The sequence below is a fragment of the Melanerpes formicivorus genome, unplaced genomic scaffold, assembly GCF_026170545.1.
Source record: "Melanerpes formicivorus ecotype bairdi unplaced genomic scaffold, bMelFor1.0.p_v2 SCAF_84, whole genome shotgun sequence".
In the NCBI taxonomy this organism is placed as follows: Eukaryota; Metazoa; Chordata; class Aves; order Piciformes; family Picidae; genus Melanerpes; species Melanerpes formicivorus.
In genome coordinates, this window is record NW_027142436.1 from 785,069 (window position 1) to 808,484 (window position 23,416).

The 23,416-nt window shown below is 49.0% G+C and overlaps 1 protein-coding gene across 6 annotated transcripts in view; it reads right to left on the reverse strand.

Annotated features, from left to right (window-relative positions):
• Nucleotides 1-23,416, reverse strand: part of EML4 (EMAP like 4) — a 203,986-nt gene that overhangs the window by 117,606 nt on the left and 62,964 nt on the right. For 3 of the 6 annotated variants that reach the window (XR_010990686.1, XM_068165142.1, XM_068165143.1), the window contains exon 1: nt 1,800-2,025. The exons of 2 other annotated variants lie outside the window; for them this stretch is intronic. Coding sequence is in view for 3 of the 4 variants with exons in the window: in XM_068165142.1 (XP_068021243.1) it covers nt 1,800-1,866 (67 nt within the window). In the remaining variant the exon portion in view is untranslated. Of the gene's footprint in view, nt 1-1,799; nt 2,026-23,416 lie in introns of those variants that run through there. One more of the 6 variants, XM_068165141.1, reaches the window with a different exon arrangement.

Consider the following 23,416-nt stretch of genomic DNA (forward strand, 5'->3'; position numbering starts at 1 on the left):
TCTGCTGATCTGCTATAGGTGAGCCTGCCCTGGCAGGGCTGGCTGTTGGACTAGATGATCGTCCGAGGTCCCTTCCAGCCCTTAACAGTCTGTGATTCTGCGATCCTTATTCATCAAAATCCTCAGCCTTGTATCAAAATTGTAGTCAAAATTATGAGATGCATGGGAAAAAAAAACCAAAAACAAAGTAGAACAGATTGATAAAAAGAGACTGTATTTCTGACACATGATTCTGATGGATTGCTAGACACATCTCAAAAGATTAGCCCATCCTGCCACACTCACTCCTGAAACTCAAGACATGCCTCAACTCAGATGCGAGACAGTGCTGTATTTTTTGCAGATTATCACCAAACCTCTTGCTAAAAGCTGTTAAAGGAAATGCCTTTACACCAAACTCCACTCATCAGTAACAAAGCTGCAAGTAAAAATTGCTGTTTCTTTCAATGTTGTTCTGAAGAGAAATGGTTAACGTTTCTTTTCTACCACAAAAATCCATGCCAGCCTGCAAAAGACTGCATGAAGCACGTGTAATTTTCAATTAATCCTCTTTTTTCCCCCTTTTTTTTTTCCCCAGAGTTGCAACATTTTGAATTCTAGGCCGAATGCTCTGAATCCTGAAGCAGAGCACAGTGCGTTGGTTAAGAAGGTACACTGCAGCAAAGTCATTCCTTTCTCCCAGTGAAAACACATGGATATCTATGCATTAAACACCTGCCCCTGTTTAAACAAGTATTCCTGTTAATTATCATGTTTTAGGCCAAAGGAGTAAGTTTTTCTGTGCAGGATGCTGCATTCATATCAAAATCATTCAGCAGGCATGAAAATTGCTGTTCATTGTTTCATTGGCAGTAACACACTTCTGCGCCCGACACAAGAGCAATACATTTTATGCCTGATCTCTTGATGTGGGTTACTTGGTTGGCTGGTTTAACTCATGTTCTTTCATTTGAGGCTTAACTCATTTCTTCTGGTCGATACAGCCAGAGTGCTTCAATTCATGCCCTGACTTACACTCGGCGGGTTGCTCTGAGAGCAGCTGGTTGAGAAAAAGAAAATGTGTCGAAATATTTAATTTTTACTACAACACTAGTAAAAACAGAGGCGGGGGAAGGCCCAACTTAGCTCTGAAGGACACAGACACAGAAAGCACAGGGCAACAGCCAGAGCGGAGGCTGCAGCAGATGCGGGGCTGTGCGTGAGGCTCTGCTGCCGCCTCCTGCCTGGGGCCCGCATGCAGCCCGCGCTGCCCGGCGGGGCATGCCACTGACGTTACCTTTGCGAAGCGTAAGACCGAGAGGTCAAAAGGAAGGACTGAACAGACAGCTGAGGGCCTCTGGGATAAAATTCTTCCCCTTCCCAGTTTAAGGACCATGCCGGGACACCCAGCAGGAGCCACAACGCCCAGGCAGCGGTGCAGACCCTCTCACCGCAGGAGCCTTCTGTCCAGCGAGCACTCTCTATTATCTCCTTGTCGTTTTCTCTGCTATCCACATAAAATAAATAACATTTTGATCTATTTTTAACATTTTCTCAAGGTCAGAATGCTTCACGGCAGCGAGCCACCTCAGACTTCGAGCACACGCCGTCTCGGCTGCTAACGAAGGCACAGAATGAACTTAATCACACAGATAAATAGTTACCCCAGCATCTACTTCACAGCTCTCCTCATGCCCCCGCCAGAGCAGGGAAGTGCTGAGGAACGGATCCGGCGGCGACTCTCGGAGCCCCAGCAGCGCGCCGCGGGGCGGGCTGGCACTGCGGGCTGGCACTGCGCGGGGCGGGCGGTGCTGCCTTACCCGTGCAGAAGCCGACGAGCGCCGAGGGGTCGCAGGCTGCGGCCAGGCAGGGCAAAGCGTCTTCCATTCCTCCCACCGCCGCCGCTGGCGATGCCGAGCTGGCCCCTCCGCTGCCCCCGCCACCCTCCCGGCGAGGCTCAGAGCGAGCCCCCGCGGCCCGGAACGGCCGGCATGGTGCGGACTCCGAGGAGCCCCTCCTGGACCACAACGCGCGGCTGCAGGCGGCCCGTCCCCCTGCCACCCCGGACAGAAGGAGAGGATGGCGTCGGGACAAAACTCGTCGTCTGCCGCAGGGAGTGGCTAACACTCAGACGTCAGCCCGGCTGGGCGCAGGAGCGCTGCCGCCCTCGCACACCGCGGTGCTGGGCTGAGATGCCTCCGCTGAAGGGAAGCGCAGCTAGCTGCAGGCAGCCGGCGGCTGCTCGCCGGCGGAGAGGGTCTCGCACCCTTCCCGCATTTCATCAACGTCACTTGGCTGTCGCACAGGCAACCCGTCACTCCCGTTCCTGATCTTGCTTCACCACAAGGATTCCAAATTGTGGTATCAGTGCTAAAAAACCCGCAGCAAGCAATCTGCTCTCGGTCTGAGCACGCAGAACCACCACCAGTGACTAACGAAAAGGATTTTGATAGTCGGTCAACTCAGATAAGCCACTATGGTTCCAATGCACATTCGCTGGTGGATCAGCGACACCGCAGATCTCACACGAGTCAAAGCACAAGATAACATGAACAATTCACACAGGAAGGACAGGGAGAGGAAGAGGGATGCTGATTGTTCAGTATTATATTTGAATGTCTTTCATATGACATCACCACAACACATTCCTAGCCACCACATTAACATGAAGCAAAAATGTCAGGGCTTAAAAGCAGCAGCTTTGCAAATCTGTTGTCATGTGCAGCAGAAGGGAACCCATATTACTAATGCATTACAATCCACTTAGCATGACCATGACTGCCTCTGTCCTGCACAGCCAGATGAGAACTAATGAATGCAACATGTGTTCATTCTTTTGGTAGCCGTGCCTGAAGCCAACTGGCAGAGGGACTGCAGCAAGATAAATGTCCAAACAAAACTATTTGTGAATATGTAACTGCATATATCTTTGCCTCTAGCATACTTCAAATAGTTCTTTATTTTCAAGCTTTGCAAGCACATTAAATAATTCTGGATTAGGGTTTTGATTTCCAGACAGCAGTAGGATAGTAAAGCAAACAAACCAACCCAAACAAGAAACAAACAACCAAACAAAAAACCCCGCACTAAAAATAACCTAACCCAACCAAAACCCTCGATGGGGCACATCCATGTGTCCACTCCAGCAGCAGGGATGGGCAAGCATTTTTTCCCACCATCACAAAGGGTTGATAAGAAGGTTCACACAGTATCACAGTATCAACAAGGTTGGAAGAGACCTCAAAGATCATCAAGTCCAACCTGTCACCACAGACTTCATGACTAGACCATGGCACCAAGTGCCACATCCAATCCCCTCTTGAACACCTCCAGGGATGGGGACTCCATCACCTCCCTGGGCAGCACATTCCAATGACAAATGACTCTCTCTGTGAAGAACTTTCTCCTCACCTCAAGCCTAAACTTCCCCTGGCACAGCTTGAGACTGTGTCCTCTTGTTCTGGTGCTGGTTGCCTGGGAGAAGAGACCAACCCCTTCCTAACTACAACCACCTTTCAGGTAGTTGTAGAGAGCAATGAGGTCACCCCTGAGCCTCCTCTTCTCCAGGCTAAACAACCCCAGCTCCCTCAGCCTCTCCTCACAGGGCTGTGCTCAAGGCCTCTCCCCAGCCTTGTTGCCCTTCTCTGGACACGTTCAAGTGTCTCAATGTCAGTATGAAGCCACCCAGGAAACTACCATGATTAGCAAAAACACAGGACTAAGAAAATGAAGAGTAAAAGGCAAGGGGACACAGCTACAGAAAGGGCTCTAATGAAGCAGTCATGGCAGTAGGATTCACCAAGAGCAGCACACTTCCAGCTTGTCCCAGCCACATGCTGCATCCCATCATTAAACAATCTTCACTGCAAGACAAAACATCAAATCTTACCCTGGGTGGGCTTGGCACACAGAATTATGTAACATGTAAAGCTGGTGAGGGACTTTTTGGGATGTCAAAGCAGTGATAGGACTGGGGAGAATGGAAAGAAAACTGGAAATGGGTAGATTCAGATTGGATGTTAGGAAGAAGTTCTTCCCCATGAAGGTCATGAGACACTGGCACAGGCTGCCCAGGGAGGTGGTGGAAGCCTCATCCATGGAGGTTTTGAAGGCCAGGCTGGATGTGGCTGTGAGCAAACCTGGTGGCCTTCTATGAGCAGGTGACAACATCAATAGCTGAGGGGCGAGCAACTGATGTCATTCACCTGGAGCTGAGCAAAGCCTTCAACACTGTCCCACACCACATCCTGGTCTCCAGTCTGGTGACACATGGGTGTGATGGGTGGACCACTAGGTGGATACAGAACTGGCTTGATGGCTGCACCCAAAGAGTGGCTGTCAATGGCTCCATGTCCCAGTGGAGGCCAGGGACAAGCAGAGTCCCTCAGGGATCAGTCCTGGGACCAGGCTTGCTCAGCATCTTTGTGGGTGCCACGGACAGTGGCATTGAGTGCACCCTCAGCAAGTTTGCTGATGACACCAAGCTGTGTGGTGCAGCAGACAGCTGGAGGGAAGGGATCCATCCAGAGGGACCTTGACAGGCTGGAGAGGTGGGCACAAGCCAACCTCATGAGCTTCAACAAGACCAAGGGCAGGGTCCTGCAGCTGGGTGGAGGCAATCCCAGGCACAAATCCAGGCTGGGCAGGGACTGGCTGGAAAGCAGCCCTGAGGAGAGAGAGTTAGGGGTGCTGGTGGAGGAGAAGCTCACCAGGAGCTCTCAGTGTGCACTTGCAGCCCAGAAAGCCAATCAGATCCTGGGCTGCATCAGGAGAAGTGTGGCCAGCAGGGCAAGGGAGGTGATCCTCCCCCTCTGCTCAGCTCTGGGGAGATCCCACCTGGAGTACTGCCTCCAGGTCTGGAGCCCCTCTCCTGTGAGGACAGACTGAAGGAGTTGGGGCTGTTCAGTCTGCAGAAGAGAAGGCTCTGAGGTGACCTCATTGTGGCCTTCCAGTATCTGAAGGGGGCTACAAGAAGGCTGGGGAGGGACTGCTCAGGATCTCAGGGAGTGATAGGACTAGGGGGAATGGAATGAAGCTGGAGGTGGGGAGATTCAGGCTGGAGGGGAGGAGGAAGTTCTTCCCCATGAGAGTGGTGAAGCCCTGGAATGGGTTGTCCAGGGAGGTGGTTGGGGCCCTGTCCCTGGAGGTGTTTAAGCCCAGGCTGGATGAGGCTGTGGCCAGGCTGATCTAGTGTGGGGTGTCCCTGCCCATGGCAGGGGGGTTGGAACTAGATGATTCTTTTGGTCCCTTCCAACCCTGACTGATACTATGACACTATACTATAAATGTTGGGACACCTTCAGAATGATCCTCTGCACACAAACATTTGAAGTAAGATTTCAGAGGGTCCCTTGTATGCAGCTCACACTGAAAGTGACAGAAGGGTTTTAAATCTCCCATGAAAGCTTCAGGTCCTCATTAGGGTTTTTCACACTTCCAGCTCTAGCCCATACCTGTCTTTTTAGGCAATCTCCCTAGCTTCAACAACTATCTAGCTCTGAAGTACAATGTCTGGCTCCTTTTCCCTGGTGTGGTTTAACAGGGACCATGGAGGATGAGGAGGCACTGTTACATATTTTAGACAGGCACAGATTATAAAAGAAGTATTTAACACATGGCACAGGCCAAGAGGAAACACACATGACACAACCACCCTCCTCAATCTAACACAAGAAATGCCAGTTAAAGATCAAGAACAGTGCTGTGCAGATTGCACCAGTACAGAATTCCTTCTTGTTTGTTTGTCCCCAGCACACAGGTATTTAGGCACATCACCCCTCTGGCAGGAACAGCTGACACCTTGAAGAGTGCAGCATCACTCAGGTTCTACACCGGCAATAGGAACTGCTTTAGACACACTTCAGGTTTTGATGCACAAAACCCCACTTTCTTCAGAGGTGGGAGAGCAAATGGCTCCTTCAGGTTTTGAACAGGGCCACAGGAAGACATGAACTCTTTGAAGTATCACTTCCACATAAAGAGAAGGAAGAAGTGGGTGCCCTGCTCCATAACCCAAACACTGCCTGCAGGTGACCCAGAACCAGCTAAGCAAACTGCGTACGCCCCCCCAAAGCCATTGCACCCTCAGATCTACAGCCTGGGGCACAGACTCCTTCTCCCCACTTCACCTCCAGTAACTAAAAACCAAAGAAGATTAATTGAGTTTCCTTGGAAAGTAAGCCTTCTGCTAAGGAAAAACCTTCATTTAAAAGCAACGTGGACATTGGTTTCCACAGAACAAGGGTCTCTTCATCCCCTTCAGATTTAGGGGGCTGTAGATCCAAGAGCTGCTGCACCAGGCAATCACATCAAAGGACTGCTGGAAATCCTCCTTACCTTCCATTCATTCAGAAAGCCTGCAGCTGTAACTGTATCTAAACAGTACAATGTGCTAACTGTACTGAGCCGTGTTGGATGACCATCCTGCTGTTGAACTGCAAGAGGGCAGTACCAGTTCATTTGTTTCTCCATGTACATAAATCAAAACGTGTCTCCACTGGCAAACAACTCTTCCATTGTTTTTCTTTTTTCTTTCTGAAAAGAAACTGCAGTTGGCAATTACCCTCATGGCCAAACAGCAGCTGAATGCATCTCTGTTCCAGTATTACCTTTAACCCATGGCAAAGAGTGAATAACAATGATAGTTTTAGCAAGTACCCAGTTCCTAAGAACTCGGAGTCTTATTCCTTCTTCCTTGGGGGTGGAATTGTTTCTGAAATCACAGTTATCACAGTATCACCAAGGTTGGAAGAGACCTCAAAGTTATCACCGAGTCCAACCTGTCACCACAGACCTCATGACTAGACCATGGCACCAAGTGCCACATCCAATCCCCTCTTGAACACCTCCAGGGATGGGGACTCCACCACCTCCCTGGGCAGCACATTCCAATGACGAATGACTCTCTCAGTGAAGAATTTTCTCCTCACCTCCAGCCTAAACCTCCCCTGGTGCAGCTTGAGATTGTGTCCTCTTGTTCTGGTGCTGGTTGCCTGGGAGAAGAGACCAACCCCTTCCTGGCTACAAGCACTTTCAGGTAGTTGTAGAGAGCAATGAGGTCACCCCTGAGCCTCCTCTTCTCCAGGCTCAACAAATGTTTTTTTCCTTTTAAACTATGTTTTATCTGCAATCACCTAACAAGCACAACAGATCAAAACCATCTCATCAGATGAGATGCAAATGATTAAGCACAGTTGTAAAACACACACTTCAGTTAAGGACACTCACTGCATCAGGCATGCTTCTAGCAGGACTGGGGAGGTGTGCAGAGGCTAGTGAGCTATGGAGGACAAGGACAGCCTTGCAGGATGCAGCACTCCCAGTAACACCTGCTGGATCCAATGGCCTCTGCTTGCCTCTCCTTTTCACTCCAGGTGTGGGCACTGTAACAAAACCTACTGAAGCTTCATTCTCTGAAGCATGAGAATGACTGACAGCAGGACCTTTGGCTACGACTAAGCTCACTTCAGTTGGCCTAACGCAGCACTACTGCTAAAATAGTCCCTGCCCTTCTGTTTCATTGCTGTCTTCATCCTGCCCCTGCCACTCACACAACCACTCACAGGACTGCAGGGGGAAGCACACTGGAAGACTTAACAGCGTGAGAATTAACCCATCAGCACTAAGGGCAAAACTGACCCAGCCAGTCATATGGCACAATGAGCCCTGTTGCAGCAGCAGGAAGGTGGCAGCACACTCTGGAAAGAGCAGTGGGAACTGTCTTAAGGGGATTGTGAAACACCTACACTTGTAAATCACCTTTGATTGCTAGAAAGCTGAGCAAAACAAGAACCTACATAGAACAGAGTGAAATCCCCAAGAGGAGCACACGGGCAGGACATGGCAGTGAGCACACAGTGTCTGAGGCCATTCCCTTATCAGCCCCCCCAGACTCTACACTGAGCCCCTTTGTCCTTCAGGGGTGTTTCTGAGAGCTAAAATGTAGACAACGTAAGAGAAGTTCCCTTGAGGCTGTTCTCCAGATGAAACCATACTCATGTCCATGCAGTCAGCCATCCTGGGAAAGGGATCTCAGTGGGGAAAACTCCCCTCACCAGCACCCACCCCAAACCACACTCTGAAAAAAGAACCCCCCCAAACCATCCAAACGCCTCCAAATGAACACACAGACTCCCAGGGACAATCATCTGGCCATTCCTGTCAGGTGACTTCTCTGCTGCATCACTTGCTTACAGAGGCGTTTGCACCACCGTGATGGAGGTGGCAGGAGCTGATGTGAGGAGTAGGAAGGGTGGCAAGTTTCAGGCTGGTATTTCACCAAAGCACAGCCCAGCAGCTTTTCTCGGCACAGTGTGTGTTTCTGTTGGGAACATTATGGCTGTGTCTCTGCTCAGAAAACACAATCTATGCAGCCTCAGAGAGTTTGATGGAAGTGAATTTTTGCAAGCTACAAGTAAATTCTAGCAGGTTGTTAAACACAAATCATTTCCATCCTGTGAAAGCGCTCGGCAGCAGTGTCACTCTCAATTACAGCAACTAACTGGTAGGCTTAATCATCATAAAGCTATGGCTATGGAGTAGCCAGTTAGTCACTAGCTATGGTTCAGTGACTGCTGGTTAACCTTTGCCAGCAAAAGGGGGGAAAAAAGAGTCATTTTGCCATGCAGAGGTGAGGAACCAGCAAGGGAGAGACCAAGTGCAGAAGTGTTTGTAACAAAGCACTTTCAAAAGTGCCTGCTTACAGCCATACTACATTGCTTAAGGCTCACATACACTGAAAAAACACCATTACATTCAATTGCATTTTCCCATATTAAAACAGCCCCAAACACTGGCTGTTTTCACCCACATGGTGATGGAGTGTGGACTATTTTTACTGCTTTTAAAGTATTAAAAAAGTAACCTCCATCTCTCAAAAGAATAACTAAGTAAGAAATCAAAACCACCACCACCAAAAACCCACCAGAACCTGAAAGAGCCTGCTGTTTATGACAGAGGTTTGCATTTGTTATTGACTTGGAGATGCTGAGGAAGCAGGAAAACCTCTATGGAAACACCAGCAGGAAAAAAGCAATCCTTCACACAAAACACACTTGCTGAAGATGCCCAGCATGAGATCTCTGCAAACGCTCCAAGTGCTTCCACAGCAGGTGGCCTGCTCAGCAGGGCACTGGGACAGCACAGTACTTGTGCACAGAGCAGACAGGGATGGGAAATGCATCCCGAGGGTGGCTCAACTGTAACCACATCTTGGTACATCATGTAAATAAGGAGGAAACCCCACAAACAATACTCTGGCTTACTCTAGATAGCTAGGAACACATTTTGGCTTCCAGATTTGTGCATAAGCCAGCAGAACACACACCTTCCACCCGAGGGGTGGGCTCATCATCTCCCTGGGAGAGCACACAGCATCTCCAGTTCAACTGTGATCTCATTTGCATGCACTAGATCTAGGTGTCACACCTTAAACTATTACAACACCTCAGAGTTTGACCTTATCAAAAGATCATTTACAGCCACACAGTTTCGACATATATCATAGTATCAGTCAGGGTTGGAAGGGACCACAAGGATCAGCCAGTTCCAACCCCCCTGCCATGGGCAGGGACACCCCACACTAGATCAGGCTGGCCAGAGCCTCATCCAGCCTGGGCTTAAACACCTCCAGGGATGGCACCCCAACCACCTCCCTGGACAACCCATTGCAGGGCTTCACCACTCTCATGGGGAAGAACTTCCTCCTCCCCTCCAGCCTGAATCTCCCCACCTCCAGCTTCATTCCATGATATACATATATATATGTGTAACAGCTGTGCCCTCCATAAATTAATTACCCTTCCAATGGCACAGATTACTACACAAAGTGGTTTAAAGGGAATCTGCAGAGGCTGTTTTATAGCCATATCATTCCCTCCAATTCAGGTGACAGCAGATTTTGTACTCCCAGTAAAATGGGTCACAGTAATAAACACCATGCTTTATTTACAAACACAGGGTTGAGTTGTGGAATTCTCAGGCAGAGCTTTTGGGCTGTGCTGTGGGGAAAGCATTAAATAAATGTGTCTAGTTTACTTTATTTTTTAACCCTATGGAAGCACTGCAGTGTTTCAGTAATGTTATCAGTATTGTATCTTAGCTTCAACTTAAAACTTGGTGAATACAGAATGGGAAGAACAAGCCACATGACTTCCATTAATTGTTTTATGAAGAACTGTCATCAGAAGAAACCAGCTTGGCTCCCACACAGAGACCCTTCAAGAGAGACCTTTCAGCTAAGTCAGAAAATGAAATCTGCCAGAACAGAAGTCACACTTACTTGAAAGTTTGAGTGACACTATTGACACAGAAGAAGGTATTGATTTCCAGTTCACTCATCCTGTGGGAAGAGTAATGGTACCAAAAAAATGGCACAATGGATAACCTTGCCAGCTTCTCAGGAGAAAAACCCAAGGGCAGCAAGAGACAACAAGCACCCCATGATTTTAATCAGCAGCTCCTTCACAGGTCAAACCCAAGGTCACCTTTTGACTACAGAAATGTGTGTTGATATAGCCAGAAAAATCATTCTATAGGTCAGGAAAAATAATGTCTTCCTCTGGATCATCAATCCTGTTGTGACAGCTGAAGGTCAAAGCAAAGAACAAAAAAGGCTGATTTGAGAGAGGGAAAAAGCGAGAGGGGGAAATTTGGTGAGCAGTGATAGAGGTCTAACTTGAACTGACAAACAGCTGTGGTGTAAGACAAGGGCACAGGGGAAAGAAATGGCCATAAGAAATACAGTTAGATTGTCCAAGGACCTAGCCCACCAAAGCTCCAGAGACCTACTAAAGGTCAGAAGCAGCAGGAACTTCAAGGTATCATTATGTAAGAGGCATTTTCATACACTGCAAAACCACCCACCCTAAGACATGGGGATGGCAACAGCAGTGTCTGATTGAGCTCACTATGCCCTTCCTTCCATGACAAGAGGCTCCTGCACTCCAACTCTACCTGGCCATCTTCAAGTAATAAAAGCTGGAAAACAAGAGAACAGTCAAAAAAATACTGAAGTCATGACTGTGACAGGAATTTAATCAAGCCTCAAATGTAGGGCTTGCCCATCTGTTCTTTGAAAAGCCCATCACTTCAGTGAATAAGATATCAGAGGTGATGGGGCTACAGTTAAAAGCAACTCACCCACTGGCAGAACAGCCAATAGCACTGACTGCTGCAAGCACCTGAGGCCTTACAATAAGAAATAATCTATACAGAATTGCATAGGAAGTACCTGAAAATTAAAGAGTGACTCACTCCCACCCTCCAGCCCCCCTCGTTTTTGAAGTCCAGGCTATGGCAGCAGCAACTGTGTTTTTCTTAACACAAGAGGGTGTTCCCAAGCCATGAAGTCAGTAGGCGTCATGCAACTAGCTGCTCACATGCAAGTTTGCACGATCAAGACTGATGTGGAGCATCATCACACCACAGGATTTTTAGATAGAGACTTCCCTCTTATCAGCTTGTACAATGTTTAGAGCACTCCACAAAGCCAGTTGAAGTACCACAGAATTATAACCACACATGGCTGTGCAGCTGTTACATTTTGGACCTAACAAGACACCATTGTGTTTGCAGTCTGTGTTTTTCTTTTAAGAGAGTGAGATGATCTCAAGGTGGTCCTGAGACACAGAGGATGCCCAAACCTTACTCAAGTTCTCTAAAGCAGTTCACAGAAAAAGGTACTTTTTTTTTTGCACTCATGCATATCTGAAGTCACATCTGATCAGTTAAACAGTCCAGCAAAGCAGCCCCAGAACTCCCAGCTGCTTCTTTCTTTCTATCCCCGAGCCAAACCAATTTGGTTTTCAAAAGTTTCTGCCACAAGAAGGCTTCAGAAGACCAACTGTAACTAGTGATTGATTTGTCAGTGTTTGTAACCAGCACAGGAGCTCACAGGACACAGAGCAGCTGACAACATGACGTTTCCAGTGTGTTATTTTGTAACACGGGTTTGCCTGTTATCTCTATAGAAAGGGAGGCTCAGCTCTTTCCTTCAACCAGCTGCTACAGGCTTAGAGCCTGCTGCCACACGTGCTTCCAAGCATCAAACCTGTGTGGATGGACACTTCATTATCTTTACCAACTGGCTGCATTTACAGCATGGGTGTGTTTTTCCCTCTTTTCAATGCACAGGAAAATCCTTCTACAGAAAAGCCTGCACTACCAAAGTACACTGCTGGAGAGGGGAATTAAAAGAAAGGGCACTGGGCAGCAACTAGAAGACAGGCTGAAGTACAAAGGAAAAGAAGACTCCAGTCCCTGTTTTTGCAGTTCTCACTACAGGTGGCACATCTCTTTGGGCACCATTGGAGGATGCATTCGGTTTCCAAGGCAACAGATGTGAAGCAAACCGAGAGGCATCATCCAAACAAAACCACAAGTTTTCAGTACAATTGCTCAATACTACCTCACCCAACAGGAAAAGCCTGAAGTTACACTGCAGCAGTCAGGAATTAATTGTTGCACATCACTCATGCAGCTTTCCTACACCTGAAGAGTTTGGGGATTTAAATTTTAACATAAACACATTTGTATCTCAAAAGCAATCCTCAACAGCACTGCTTTGCCTTTTTTTCCCCATCACTACACAGCTCCTTGCTGAAAAGTGTCTACCACCCTGCAACGTGCACACAAGGAGGCAGCTCCCCCCCCGGCCCCTTTAAGACAAGGTCAAGAGAGGGCAGTTGTGGATTGTAAATAACTAAACACCTTTCAAGATTTTCTTAACAGAGAACTCACACTTCAGTATTTCTCTTGACAGAATTCAAATTGCTCATTTTGTTTTACCAAAGGTGAAGTTCTTGACTTAATGATTAACTCATCAGATGGGTAATCAGGCAACTCATTTTATCAGTTATCAAGTGATCAGCCTCACCTTCTATCAAGGCAAATTACAGGTTTGAAAGCACACCTGCAACCAGATCAGACCAAGCCACAGAGGCTGTGTGCATTGGAAGGCAGTGGGGAGAAGTAGAGAGGATTCAATTAAACAATTTGGAGGAAGCATCTTGCTGTTTTCCATCTCTCCTGATGAAATCAGGTCTATCACATTAACTGATGCCAGAGAACGTGGCTTATTTTCACTGTCTCCTTCCTCTGCTCATTTAAAAATCAATTGCTGCCCTCAGGCAGGATATACATCTGAAGGAACAAAGAGCAAAACAGTGAAGGGAATTTGCCTCCTGGTCCTTATCACCTTCCCCCCAAACTGTACAATAGTGTTTGCAGCCAGACTGCATCAGAGGCCACCGAGCAGGGGCATCACACATCAACACCCATGTGTGATAAGCACTTGGTCTGCAGAAAACAGCAGGTAACTGCTCTCAAGATGCCACTCTTCAGTAAAAGGAGTAGAGTGGAAATAACCTGCACTTGGCACAAACCCCTTCAGTCAGGAGTTTGGTCTAGATCATTAGCAAATCAGTGCTTTCAACGAGATTCAACATCAGAAGATTTGGTAAGCAAACTCTGCAATCTTGCTGCACAGCTCTGCTGGGAGGAGTTTGCCTGGCAGAAGGGGGACACAGCTCTGAACACAGACTATGTCCTAAGCAAGAGGCTAGACAGGCTGAAAATCAGCGAGAAACCCCAGCTGGCTGCAAATGGGCCTGGGACTCGCCTCACCTACAGGATCATTGCAGCCTTTCCTGTGGTACAATTAAACCAACACATCAATTTCAGTAAGTTACTGTGGCAGTTCAGGCTGGATGCCTCCTGCTGCTGTCACCAGGGTCCAGCCCAGTGGGTGGACACAGGAAGCTGTGTATTTCATACCCATAATATCCTGCTTCCTATAAATCCATCTGCAAAGTCTCTCTCTTCCTCTTTCTTCCCTTGCTGCTCCCGTGGGAGATGTTCCCTATCTGGTAATGGAAGGGGAGTATCTCAAAGCCTCTTAGGCCTGGCTAGGCCTAATGCCAGGAGGAGAAGGGGGAAGGGCAATCTCAGATCTGGCCAGCTGAGATTAGCCTAACAGTGGTGGTGGGGAAGAAAGAGCCCTGGGGGTTTTGGGTGTATCCTCAGGTGGGGAGAAGGGAAGTGCTGGGAGGCTTCTGGGTCTGCTGTAAGGGATTCTATGTGCTTTGGGTTTCTTTTGTCACTGTGCTTCTAGCTCTGTAAAACACTCACTGCTTTTCCATTTAAACTTCCCATCACTTCTGCCATCCCTTTGTGAGAGTCTCATCTTTCTGCCCCGGTGGGAGGCAAGAGAGGATCTGCCTGGCCTCAAACTGGGACAGCTATTAAACAGGGTGTCTTCATAGATATCAAAGTCGTTTGAAAGACATTGTAATTAAACTCTACCTCAGCAGCATTTGGACAACCTGAGACACAGTAACTACTGTATGATATTGTCATGTCTTCTTCTGGAGCATCATGTTCTGAGCTAGCTTTGTAAAAAGGACAGTTATTAACATTATTGCCCCATCCTGGTTTTGCAAATTATTCAAGTATTGTGATTTCTCACACTTGTTCTGCTAGAACACAACACCACCTCATCAATTCCTGAAGATGACAAAACCACAGATATGCCAACTTGACTGAATTCCATCGCTGCTTTGGAGTACTGCAGGCAGCAGGACTGGAGCAGGTTTTAGTGACTTGCTTCACCAAATAAATTCCACTAATGTGCATTAAAATGCTGGGTAGGCAAGTCTACATACTACAGCACAGAGTATCATGGTATCAGTCAGGGTTGGAAGGGACCACAAGGATCATCCAGTTCCAACCCCCCTGCCATGGGCAGGGACACCCCACACTACATCAGCCTGGCCAGAGCCTCATCCAGCCTGGCCTTCAAAACCTCCAGGGACAGGGCCTCAACCACCTCCCTGGACAACCCATTCCAGGGCTTCACCACTCTCATGGGGAAGAACTTCCTCCTCATCTCCAGCCTCAATCTCTCCACCTCCAGCTTCATTCCATTCCCCCTAGTCCTATCACTGCCTGAGATCCTGAGCAGTCCCTCCCCAGCCTTCCTGTAGCACCCTTCAGATACTGGAAGGCGACAATTAGGTCACCTGGGAGTCTTCTCTTCTCCAGACTGAACAGCCCCAACTCCTTCAGTCTGTCCTCACAGGAGAGGTGCTCCAGCCCTCTGATCATCCTCCTGGCCCTTCTCTGGACACCTTCCAGCACCTCCAGATCCCTCTTGTAATAGGGGCTCCAGAACTGGAGGCTGTACTCCAGGTGGGGTCTCACCAGAGCTGAGCAGAGGGGGAGGATCACCTCCCTTGACCTGCTAGCCACACTTCTCCTGATTCAGCCCAGGATCTGATTGGCTTTCTGGGCTGCAAGTGCACACTGAGAGCTCCTGGTGAGCTTCTCCTCCACCATCACCCCTAACTCTCTCTCCTCAGGGCTGCTTTCCAGCCAGTCCCTGCGCAGCCTGGATTTGTGCCTGGGATTGCCTCCACCCAGATGCAGGACCCTGCACTTGGTCTTGTTGAACCTCATGAGGTTGGCTTGTGCCCACCTCTCCAGCCTGTCCAGGTCCCTCTGGATGGATCCCTTCGCTCCAGCGTGTCTGCTGCACCACAGAGCTTGGTGTCATCAGCAAACCTGCTGAGGGTGCACTCAATGCCACTGTCCATGGCACCCACAAAGACGTTGAACAAGACAGGTCCCAGGACTGATCCCTGAGGGACTCTGCTTGTCCCTGGCCTCCACTGGGACATGGACCATTGACAGCCACTCTTTGGGTGCAGCCATCAAGCCAGTTGTGTATCCACCTAGTAGTCACCCATCACACCCATGTGTCACCAGCCTGGAGACCAGGATGTGGTGTGGGACAGTGTCGAAGGCTTGCTTACTAAAATTACTTTGCCTTATAGTTACACATTAAGTACAGCTTTGCCTCCCAGGAGACATAAACCTGGAACCTGGTTGATCTCAGTTAATCAATCATTACAATCAGTAACACTCCTTACTACCAGAGACGTTTTTTCCTTAGAGAGAACATGTCCCTGGTTTGTCATTTTGTGTTTGCTCTGTCATATCATGAACAGAAAAAACAAGATGGCATAACTGAAGTCTGAAAAGTGAAGAGTTATCTTTCCCCCCTCTAGGTTGCTGCCCCAGTACTCCTGCAGATCACACCCCTCATGTTATGGAGTAACATGCCCCAAGCAAGGCATCCTGCTGTTCCCATGTTCCACTGTGTTGGGTTTCCTTGCAGTCTAACCACAGCAGCACAGGGAAGACAGTGCACTTACAGCCTCAACATACACAAAGCCTTCTGCTGGCTCCACAAAACTGATCAAGAGCTACAGGAGAATCAGTATGCCAAATTCAGCTGAACTGCACAGATGCATCAAGAACTCTGGAGTTGCTTTTGAAAGGATCTGCTATTTCCAGAGAACAGGGAGGGGACATTCATCAACCTCCTGCTGTAGCTCATGCCACAACTGCAAAACCATTTGTCAATATATGGGATAGGTGGAGCGGAGTGAAGACCCCATAGGCCAAGTGAGGTTGTCTGCAAGGCACAGCCATGTCCTGAATGGACAAAGCCTCAAATATGCCCTGAAGCAGACAACAGAGCAGGAGCCAGGAGGTCTGCTGTTCCAGGGCATTGCCCACGCTGCCCAGACTCACCTGAACACATCCTGGGGTCCAAGCGGGCCAGGTGTGCATGTCTTGGGCCATGTCCAGAGAACACCTAATTCTATAGGTTCAAGTAGTAGGTTTCTCTCTATCTTTGTTGCCACTGGCCATCACTGTCACAGGAAGTTCATAAAGGCCAGCCCAAAGGGTGAGCAGTTTGCCTTGTTTTACTGGAAGAAGCGAGAAGAGCTGCTGCAAAGGTTGCAGCTACAGAAGCTCTCCACAGCAGGCGAAGCTACAGAGGCTGCCAAGCCCAGAGCTGCAGGGATGCGAGCTGCTCAAAAGCCCAAGCACTGCAGATAACCCAAACCACAGCCTGCCCAGACAGCCTGCCTACACCGAGCCAGGGATGTGTCCTTCAGAGAGAAGCCTTTCCCCAGCACAGCAGCCCCCACGTGCTGATGCCAGCGCTGCTCTCTCCAGCTGGCGTGAATGCAGCTGAGCTGAGGCTCCTGGGGTGACATGTGCAGCGACCCGCTGTGTGCAGCACAGCCGCTCACCGCAGAGCTGTCAAAAGTCTGTCTTGCCATGGCCACTCTATTGGGTGAGTTCTAGAGATCCCCTTTGTGGGCAAACCCCTGTGCTCAGCACTGGTTAGGCCACACCTTGAGTCCTGTGTCCAGTTCTGGGCCACTCAGTTTAGCAAAGATGCTGAGATGCTGGAAGGTGTCCAGAGAAGGGCAACAAAGCTGGGGAGGGGTCTGGAGCACAGCCCTGTGAGGAGAGGCTGAGGGAGCTGGGGTTGCTCAGCCTGGAGAAGAGGAGGCTCAGGGGTGACCTTATTGCTCTCTCCAACTCCCTGAAGGGAGGTTGTAGACAGGCAGAGGCTGGTCTCTTCTCCCAGGCAACCAGCATCAGAACAAGAGGACACAGTCTCAGGCTGCACCAGGGGAGGTTTAGACTCGAGGTGAGGAGAAAGCTCTTCACTGAGAGAGTCATTTGTCATTGGGATGTGCTGCCCAGGGAGGTGGTGGAGTTCCCATCCCTGGAGGTGTTTAGGAGGAGACTGGATGAGGCACTTGGTGCCACGGTTAGTTGATTAGATGGTGTTGGGTGAGAGGCTGGACTTGATGATCTCATAGTTCTTTTCCAACCTGGTTAATTCTATCCCATTCAAAGCTGGCTTTTGAGCCACAGGTGATCCTCCCCAGTTCTGAGTTGTTGCTTGCACTCTTTTTGGATTTTGCAACACTGTTTGGATTGTTCCATGTCCCTGCCTCTGAGATACCTTCCCACAATTGAATATTCCAACTCAATAAATAGGTTCTGTGAATATTTCCCATGAGATTTTTGGGTTTAACAAATGAATACTTTTTACTATTAGATGGAACTATTATTAAATATTAATAACAACCACAACAAGGCACTAGACAGAACAGGATCTGCTCAGAGAGGTCGTGGCTAGGAACAGGACTGCTACAAACAGTGTCAGTTTAAGTTCAATATGCCTGTTTAAGCCATGTGTTAGATGACAGATACCTGTCACAGCCAAGTTTTCACTAAGTCATGAAGATGGTCTTAAACACAAGGCCAACCTCAGAATGCTGCATTTTTAGGAGGTTTTCAGTCATGCTGATTCTGTTTATTCAGGGTGATATCATCCTTAATGCCTCACCCTGAAATGTCTAATTTTCAGGCTTTTTCCTTTTCAACTTTGAGTTCTGCTGACTTCAGCATTTGATTAAAACACAGAAATCAACTTCACACTTCACAGCATCAAGACTGGCTTTAGAGAAAATCAAACACCTGAAACATCCACAAAATCATATTGATTAGCATCAGAGCTGCTGATGCAAAAAGCCCCAAATCAGGAGGGACAGATGGCCTCCTCTGCCAGGGAGACTGCTGGAGTCCACTCCCTGAATACACAGCCCTTGGTAATGCTCACTTCATTTAGAATAGAATAGAATGGACCAGAATAAAATAGAATAGACCAGACCAGGTTGGAAGAGACCTTTGAGATCATCGAGTCCAACTTATCACCCAACACCATCTAACCAACTCAACCATGGCACCAAGCACCCCATCCAGTCTCTTCCTAAACACCTCCAGGGATGGGGACTCCACCACCTCCCTGGCCAGCACATTCCAAAGGCCAATCTCTCTTTCTGGGAAGAACTTCTTTCTAACATCCAGCCTGAATTCTCCTGGCACAGCTTGAGACTGTGTCCTCATGTTCTGGTGCTGGCTGCCTGGGAGAAGAGACCAACCCCCACCTGGCTACAGCCTCCCCTCAGGGAGCTGGAGAGAGCAAGAAGGTCTCCCCTGAGCTTCCTCTTCTCCAGGCTAAGCAACCCCAGCTCCCTCAGCCTCTCCTCACAGGGCTGTGCTCCAGACCCCTCCCCAGCTCTTCTCTGGACACCTTCCTGCAACTCAACAACTGAGGGGCCCAGAACTGGACACAGGACTCCAGGTGTGGCTTGACCCATGCTAAGCACAGAGGCATTTACAATCCGAACCAACCAAACCTCTTAGTTTTACAAGGCACATTGATTGTTCCAAAGCATGCTGAATCTATCTTTTACAAACAAAGCCAGGATTTGATTGCACTGGGGCATTAAACAGAGAGCCTTTAAAACTCTCTTCCATTTGACCCATCTGAATTGCAAGTGGCTGTATCAAAGACTGAAGTGCACACCGTCCTGCAAAACAACCTGCAGCCCTGTGCATGGTTAGGTGCATTTTCAAGCTGATTTCAAAACACATAACTGATAAGGAAGAATGATGAGTTTGTCTTTCTAACCTTCCCCCAGATCAGCACAAGTTCAGGCACTGCTGAAATTGTTGGGTTATTTCCAGCACAGGTCTGAGGGGCTGCACAGTAACAGCAAAGCCATACCTCTGAATTATCAGGGCAAGATTCCTAGTTCTAGTTTGAGACAGACAAGGCAGGTGGTTTTCTGCTGCTAGTAATTCTTCTAGGTGAATGCTAAATTTGTGAGCCCTCCAGTTTCACCATTTCTTGCAGTACAGCACACCAATGAAAACAAGCTCATGACTTTTCCACATGAAAGGAACAGTCAAGTTTCCGAGCCACGGGAAACTCCAGTGAGGCAGCACTGTGTCAGCCATGCCCAACAAATCACACACAGACTCACACAGATTGCCCTGGATTGGAAAGGATCCCCAAAGGCCACTTTGTCCAGCCCCCTTGCAGTCAGCAGGGACACCTCCAACTAGATCAGACTATGCATGGCCACATCAAGTCTGATCTTGAATGTCTCCAGGCACAGGGCCTCAACCACATCCCAGGGCAACCTGTTCCAGTATTTTACCACTCTCATTGCCAAGAACTTTATTAGACTAAAACCTTTACTAGAATAAACCAAACCAGGTTGGAAGAGACCTTCAAGATCATCATGTCCAACCCATCAACCAATCCAACCCACCCAAACAGCTAACCCATGGCACCAAGCACCCCATCAAGTCTCCTCCTGAACACCTTCAATGACAGCGACTCCACCACCTCCTTGGGCAGCCCATTCCAATGGGCAATCACTCTCTCTGTGTAGAACTTCTTCCTGACATCCAATCTGAACCTCCCCTGGCGCAGCCTGAGACTGTGTCCTCTTGTTCTGGTACTGGGTGCCTGGGAGAAGAGACCATCATCAGCCTGTCTACAACCTCCCTTCAGGTAGTTGTAGAGAGTGATAAGGTCACCCCTGAGTCTCCTCTTCTCCAGGCTAAGCAACCCCAGCTCCCTCAGCCTCTCCTCACAGGGCTGTGTTCCAAACCCCTCACCAACTTTGTTGCCCTTCTCTGGACTCGTTCCAGCAAGTCAACCTCCTTCCTAAACTGAGGGGCCCAGAACTGGACACAGGACTCAAGGTGTGGCCTAACCAGTGCAGTGTACAGGGGCAGAATGACCTCCCTGCTCCTGCTGGCCACACTCTTCCTGATGCAGGCCAGGATGCCATTGGCCCTCCTGGCTGCCTGGGCACACTGCAGGCTCATGTTCAGCCTACCATCAACCAGCACCCCCAGGTCCCTCTCTGCCTGGCTGCTCTCCAGCCACTCTGACCCCAGCCTGTAGCACTGCATGGGGTTGCTGTGGCCAATGTGCAGAACCTGGCACTTGGATGTGTTCAATCTCCTGCCCTTGGCCTCTGCCCATCTGTCCAGCCTGTCGAGGTCCCTCTGCAGAGCCTCTCTGCCCTCCAGCAGATCAACTCCTGCCCCCAGCTTGGTGTCATCAGCAAATTTACTGATGATGGACTCAATGCCCTCATCCAGATCATCAATAAAGATGTGACAGAGCACAGGGCCCAGCACTGATCCCTGGGGCACACCACTGGTGCCTGGCTGCCAGCTGGCTGTGGCACCATTCACCACCACTCTCTGGGCTCAGCCTCTAGCTAGTTCCTAACCCATCGCAGTGTGCTCCCGTCCAAGCCATTCCTCCTTCTGTCCAACCTAAAGCTGCCCTGCTCCAGTTTTAAACCATTGCCCCCCACCCTGTCACTGCATGCCCTTCTAAACAGTCCCTCCCCAGCCTTCCTGTAGGTCCCTTTCAGATACTGAAGAGCAGCTAAAAGGTCTACCCAGAGTCCTCTCTTCTCCAGGCTGAAGAGTCCTAATTCTTTCACCCTGTCTTCACAGGAGAGGTGCACCAGCCCTCTAATGATTTCTGTAGCCCTTCTCTGGACCCATTCCAGCAGGTCCATGTCTCTCTTGTGTTGGGTGTCCACAGCTGGACAGAGTACTTCAAGTAATGTCTCACCAGAGCAGAGGGGCACCCCACCAGAGCAGAGGGGCACCCCACCTCACCTCTCTCACCTGCTGGCCGTGCTTCCTTGGATGCAGCAATTGGCCACCTGGGCTGCAAGCACACATTGCTGGCTCACATCCAGCTTCTCATCCACCAGTACCCCCAAGTCCTTCTCTGCAGGGCTGCTCTCAATTTCATCATCCCCCAATCTGTATTGATATTGAGGGTTGCCCCAATCTAGGTGCAGAAAAAAAGAGGGGGGTGGAGGGGGGGAACCTCCACCAGCCACACAAACAAATATCACCCCACAAACCCTCCTACAGCTTCCTAGTGACAGGATGGGCTTTCTCCACTTCAGCCAGTGTTTTGTTTCCCAAAGCCTGCATTGAGCAATGCCCTTCCTAAAGGTGAAGCCTTGCCTGCAATGGTTTTCTGGAGGATACAGAGCCACTTCCAGCCCTGTGGCAGCTGTGACAGGCACTAATGACAGGCTCCCAGGAGCAGCAGGCAAGGAGCTGCCACAGGCTCCCAGGAGCAGCAGGCAAGGAGCTGCCACAGGCTCCCAGGAACAGCAGGCAAGGAGCTGCCACAGGCTCCCAGGAGCACAAATGCTCTATTTTCAAACTCCTCCAGGGACTGTCTTCAGCTAATTACACTACCAGTGTTTGTTCCTCTTTGTCAGCGTGCACAGAGGTGGCAGTTCCGTGGCTTTGGGCACAGAGAAGGTGCAAAATGGGCATGTTGAACACTGAGCAAGCAATAATGGACAGGGGACACAGAGTGAAGAGAGAGCAGAAGGAAAACACAATATTGTTTTTCCTTTAAATATTCCCTGTTACCCCATTTTTGCTTTTCTTGCCTATTTAGACCACAAATTATGACAGGAATGATTTTGTGACTCCTGTCATGCTGACAGCAGTGCTTTGATGTATTGTAAAAGGATGTTCTTCACAAAGAGAAACTTACTAGACTGAGAGGTATTTCTGCTCAGAATACCCTTACCCTTAGAACACACATACCCTTAGACCAGGATTTCTCACAGCCTACACAATTCCAGCCCTCACTGAGCATCAAAAGCACAGAGAAAAGAGATTCAAAACTTGCATTTTATTCCAGTCTCCAAAAGGACCTTGACAAAAACGGAACCTACACTTGGATGAGCAAACATTAACCAGATGGATTTCTCATTATTCTCCCTTCTGCCTAGCACAAAAACAGAACCACAGAAGCACTCAGGTTGGAAGAGACCCTCAGGATTTCCAAGCCCAACCAATAACCCTGCTCTGCAAGGTTCACCCCTAAACCATATCCCCAGGCACCACATCCAAACGAGCTTTAAACACACCCAGGGCTGGTGACTCAGACACCTCCCTGAGCAGCACATTCCAATGCCTGGCCACTCTGGCTGGGAAAATGGTTTTTCTAATGTCCAGTGTAAACCTACCCAGTCACAGCTTCAGGCCATTCCCTCTTGTTCTATCACTAATTACCTGTGAGAAGAGACCAGCACCAGCCTCTCCACAACCTCCTTTTGGGTAGTTGTACATAGCACTGAGGTCTCCCCTCAGCCTCCTCTTTTCCAAACTAACCATCCCAGCTCCTTCAGTTGCTCCTCAACAGACCTGCAAGACCTGGCACTAGTCCTTCTTCACTAAACAGCAAATGACAGAACTCATCATTCATTAAGATTTGCACTTCCCTCAAACACTAGAAGCTCTCTGGCTTGACAAAGTGGGACTTGGTTGTAGTAGTCCCTAGATCTCAGCTTGAACAGTAACCTGCTGGCATGGTTGAGCAGATTCCTTTGTGACAGGAACAAACAATATTCCATCTACACAGAAGATTCCCTGTTGCAGATACAGGCATAGGCATCCTCACACAGAGGAGCTGCACACAGAGGAATCCCTCATCTTTGCCAAGGGAGTTGTGTGCAGACTCCTCAGGGAGCTGTTCAATCTGTCTCACACTATGGCAGCCACGGTGGGCTCTCCCTGGGGCACACTAGCTGCGTGGCCAGCCGACACCAACACGGAGCAGCTGCGTAGCACCTGGCTAAGGAATAGGTGGTTACTTTATAAACCATGTAGCCAAGGGTAGTAGGAATATTAATAACCTTTTATTAAGATG